Source organism: Malurus melanocephalus, unplaced genomic scaffold (assembly GCF_030028575.1).
Source record: "Malurus melanocephalus ecotype Western Australia unplaced genomic scaffold, MMel_1.1 scaffold_699, whole genome shotgun sequence".
Taxonomy (NCBI): domain Eukaryota; kingdom Metazoa; phylum Chordata; class Aves; order Passeriformes; family Maluridae; genus Malurus; species Malurus melanocephalus.
Window position 1 is genome coordinate 119,652 of NW_026623931.1, and position 5,206 is coordinate 124,857.

General features: G+C 38.7%; 1 protein-coding gene across 1 annotated transcript in view; it reads right to left on the reverse strand.

Moving 5' to 3' along the window:
- SPON1 (spondin 1) overlaps positions 1-5,206 on the reverse strand; it is an 85,458-nt gene that overhangs the window by 79,610 nt on the left and 642 nt on the right. Inside the window, exon 2 of the mRNA XM_057384321.1 lies at positions 369-475. Within this exon, the coding sequence (XP_057240304.1) occupies positions 369-475 (107 nt within the window). The remainder of the gene's footprint in view (positions 1-368; positions 476-5,206) is intronic.

The following is a 5,206-nucleotide window of genomic DNA, read 5'->3' on the forward strand; positions in this document are numbered from 1 at the left end:
CAAACAGCAAACTTTTATCCACTTTAGCAACCAGAGTATACATTTATGTCAAACATATATTGGTTAAGAGACAGCTGTTTAATTAGTAATCAGAACATAATTGGTGAGTTTGCAAAAGCTACAGTGTTAGTAATGTTTATAATTTCCAGTCACCTGCGTTATCAATTCTACATTCCAATATTTTTTTCTCAAGGATGTGGCATTTCTCCTCCATGTAGGCTGTTAACATCCCTTTCTTTTCCCAAATCTCAGTCATACACAATAATTGGCTGAGTTTCACAATCAAAGCTTGTGAAGCCACTTTTTTTGAGTCAAGCAATAGGGTGAGGAAGACTCTGAGGGGTTCAGGACAGGGAAATTTCTCTCACCTGGAAATTTCCTGCATGATCCTCCTCTTTGTCCCCTTCTTTTCCTTCCTTGAGGGCGATCAGTGTGAAGCCTCGAAAGTAGGCAGGGGTGGCAGCAGAAAGTGTCACTGGTGGACAGAGAAAAAACAAAAATATTCATTGTGAAATCAGCCACTTGCATTTCATTTCATTTTCATAGCATATCATTCCACAGTTTGAAAGGTGTGTGCTCTAAGCTGGCATTAACCAAGAGCACCAACACCGTGCAGCCAAACCAGCCAGAACACAAAATGTTCAGTCCAAGTTGCCACAAAGACTGAGAAACATTGGCGCCAAATACTTCAGCATTTTTCTTTTACCTCCACTTTTTTTTTTTTTAAAGCAGATTGATTGATCAATACTTCTTATATAGTAGAAAAATATAAAATAGGCTATCTGAAAATTTCTAGAATTATGCAGCTTTCTTTAGGTCTAAACCCCATGGTGTTTGTACAAATACCCAACCTTTCTGACTATATGTGAGAGATTTATTTCAATTTTCAGCCTTTTGAGTAGTGCTATGCTTAGACCTACAAATCTGCAAAAATACCTGTACAAATCAGGTAGTGATTGCCATAATAGCAAGTCTCCCAACTCTCAAGATTTTCAACATACTTTTCAATCAATGGAACCTTATAACGAGGTTAAATGTCATCATTTTGGGTGAGAAAGAAAATTTCCTGTATTGTGTACCAAAACTGAGTAGCTGTATAACGCCATTAAAATTTCTACTTACTTTACAAAGCATTGCTCCAATTCATTAATTCATTTTCTGCCAAATAATTAGCATGATTAATCCAATTTTGCAAACTTCTGCAGCTCTATCTGAATGAAAACCCACAGGCAGCCTCTCAGTAGCAATAACTGAGAACAGCACACTGCTGAAGTCAACAGAGATGAACACATTACTCCTGCTTGAACACTGATTCTTAGAAATTAACTGCCATAAAGGTCTTTTATGTGCAACAAATTTTTCCCTATCATATGCAATTAAAGACTCTGAATCACTATGAGTAAAAGGTTACACCAGAAATATTTTAATACCKATTCAAGCAAACAGAGAATCCAGCTGTGAATTGGCTCAACAGTTTCCATTTTCCTCACGAAGTTACAGATCAAACCAGTTTTTCAAAATTCTAAACACCTACCTCTAAAACAGAAAAGATCTAAAATGCTGCAGAAGCATGAGAAAAAAAACAAAAAAAAAACACAAGGAAGGTAATTGCAAAGCCTGACTCACAGTTTTTGAATGCCTGGGGGTTACAGCACTCCTGCTGTGGTTGCAGTCATTTGAACCCCAAATCTCTAATTTCTTCACAAGTTGCATTTTTTTTGGCACACACCTTAAACGTGCCATAAAAATAAGCAATTTTATTTACATTTAAATAGCATGAAGCTTTCCCCAGTGTTCCCAGCTAAAGGAGGGGTGATCAAAGCAGGAAATCTGACTTTTCACATCCTACACAACTGCACATCCTCTACGTTGTACATTGCACAAGTACCAACAAATCCATGCTCTAAATTATAGAGATTTATCCATATTTTGTGAAACATGGGAATTTCTAATGTTGTTGCAAACGAGTACTCATTCTGTAAAGTGTTTGCATTTTAAGGGRGGAAGAAAGAAATGGAAAGAAAAAGACTTGACATTCCTCAGAGGAGAAGTCTTCAAACCAAGCAAAGGAGCACAACGCCTCAAACAAGAATTCCTCCAAAACTGAGAAAGTGAACTGACCTACAAATGGAAATCCCATTAAACCCAGAAACAGCATCCACACAGAAGGTATGTTTAAGAGTTAGAACTAGCCTAACCCTTCCTTTTCTTCTTCAGAAAAACAATTTCATGGGATCATAGCACAAAGCATGTCTACTGCATATTTGCATGTGGAATGGACACACTATTGCCTTTTCATAGAAGCAATTTTATTTACATTTAAATAGCATGAAATTTACCTTTTTTTTTTTTTTTTTCATGGAAATCTCGTGCAATCATTAATCTAACTCTCCAATCAATAAAGGCAGGAGTGAGTATTTTCAAGGATCATTATCCTGCAGCACCATCCCAACTTAAGGCTCATGTGTGCCTTTGAGAGAGTAATGAAATGAGAGCTCTGAGCTTCAGAGGAAACAAGAGCAGCTCCATCAAGGCAGAGAGGAGAGAACCTCGACCTCAAACCTGGTCCTACACAAACACCTACCCACYACATGAATTTTGGTTTCACAAGGGGGAAGCAGCAACTTTGCAGCCTGAAATACCAGGGTGGACACCACTGGTTATAGCAGCAATAATCCCAAACAAGGTGCCATAAATCAGTCATGCCAGCTGCCCTGTGGGCCACCACAAAAAAAAAAAAAAAACACCAAAACCACAGCCACTGGTGCTTTGTGAGGTGTGAAGGAGCAGAGGATGGCTCCCCCCGCCCTGCTGTTATCATATTTTTAATTATCTGACAGGAGAATGTGTTTTTATTTAGTGGTGCCAATGACTGCRGGCAGAGGAGGCGAATATCCACTCAGAGAAGTTATTCAGTGCTCACTGTTCACTATCACACCTCCAGAGGTGGAAAATCAACCACAGATCCATCCACACAGATCCACCCAGGGTTTCCTCTCAGGGCAAACAGATTCTGATGGATCTAAAGGTGAATAACTGCAGGAGAACCATAAAAACCTTCCCCAGAGGCAAAAAGCAGCTGTGAGCTGTGCTTTCCTGACTCCCACTCTGCAAACATGCTGAGATATTTCCTCCASTTTGAGAGGCTGATGTGCCACATCAACCAATGTCACCAAGATAAATGGTTGTCCCTAAACTGTCACTTTGGAGGAGCACATTTGCATGTACAGTTAATTCTTGTGTTATCCACCTTGCAAATACTCATTTATTGCAAGAGCCCAAGGATCCACATTGAATTAAACCAGGCAAGAGCCATGGAAACAGGAATATCTGGCTCCAGTGTTAACAAGGTTGTGCAAGGCTTCTGCCACGTTGATATATAGTCATTTGCAGACAAACAAACAAACAAACCCCTACAGACCTGTTAAAATATCTCATTTTTTTAGTCATTAGCTGGATTTCCTATCCTTTGCACAAGACAGCAGCAAAGTTCCAGTTAGACTGCAGCAAATGAGCTCTCAAAACTTTGTGTGTGTTGTCATTTTTTACAGCTGCTGTAGATAACATTTATGTTACAGCAACATTTATTTATGTCCTTCCAACCATTTGGGAAGTGTCCTTAAAGAACTATCTACACATCCTAATGTGCCACATGAATACTTCAGTCCTAAGTATCAGAAACACAGGCACATATTTTGTTCCACATTTGAACTTTTTTACTATTAGCTGTAATTCTCTCACTTCCAAGGAGCTATAATAGCCTAATGTGATTTTATTAATTGAGTTCCTAATACCAAGACTTAATATCTCTAGAAAATTAGTTCTGCTAATTCATCTGGGAGTTTTTTTCTTCCTACATTTCCCTTTCTTCCTACATTTCCATGCAATAGAAACTTSTTTGGTAGATGACTGAAGGTGCCCAAAAATGTCTCTACAGAAGTAAATTCCAAAACTTTTAAAGAGCCTTCACATTTGTCACTATCAAAGAACTTGGCACATTTTTGTCCTGCTTAGTAGATGTATCAAACTGACATGAAACACGAAATCTTTCAGGCTCAAGGTACTAATCCTGATGTCTGGAACAGCTGACCAGCTTGTGGGTAAAGTGCATTTCCTCACACCACACTAAAATAAAACAACTTATGAGAAAAAAAAATAATTTATATCATGCCAGTTAAAGACTGRTACTCAAAACAGGTAAATCACTGCTTTAGGAATATTTTTCAGCCTGAAAAAACACAGTGATTATGCTATGTGCACACTTTTTCTCCCTATCTATACTAAGATTCCCATGTTCATGCAATGGGAAAACATTGCTTTTTACCCTGGATCCAAGAAACACATAGAAGAATCTCTCAAGTATTTTTTCCAAAGTGACTCGTACAAAGTACGTTAACTATGGTRCCTAAAAAATGTCCAAATTCTTTTTAAATTTCTTTTAAAATATGAAGTTAACAGTATTTTCCAAGGTTTATATCTGAAGGCATTATTTAGTGAGGTGGGAAAAGTGACCAAAACCTGCCTTTGCCTATTAATTAGTAAAATACACCCAAATGAGCTTTGGAAGTTCATTTCAAGGATGGTATTTGACATGCTCAGGGAAGAAGAATGCCTCCATCTCTTATTTACAGTGGTCGTTAGCACTGCCTCTGCCTCTTTCCTGTTTGAACCATCTGTTCATTTACCCAGAAAAAAAAAAAAAAGGGTGGGATAAACCTAAGTGGGAAATGTGGGAAGTTGGCAGTGTGCTGCATCATGTTTGTCCATATGCTAACTCATTCTATTAACATTCATATTTCAGGGCAAGAACAATTAGCTCCGAGTTTCCTGCTGAATGTTAAAGGTTCTCCCATGCACTGGGCTGCATTTAAGGGGATAGGAAGAAATCCCACACAAGTGGATAAACGGGGGAAGAGCGTGGTTTGTATCACTGCAACTTGTGATCTTGTGCCAGCGTGGAGCCGSTAGAGAGGATTCATAAAAGAGAGGAAATTCCTCTTAATGAGGAATGCTTGGGAGTAAAGTGATACACTAAAACCCCTCTCACTTGTCATGGAAGCATCCCCAATAAATTATAGCGTGCAAGTATATTCCCCTGCCTTAACCCACACAGTTACACACACACACACATCCAGAGATGACAGGCAGAGACATTACAGCTCCAGAGCCACTTCTGCTGACATTATCATTACTATGGGTTGTAGAG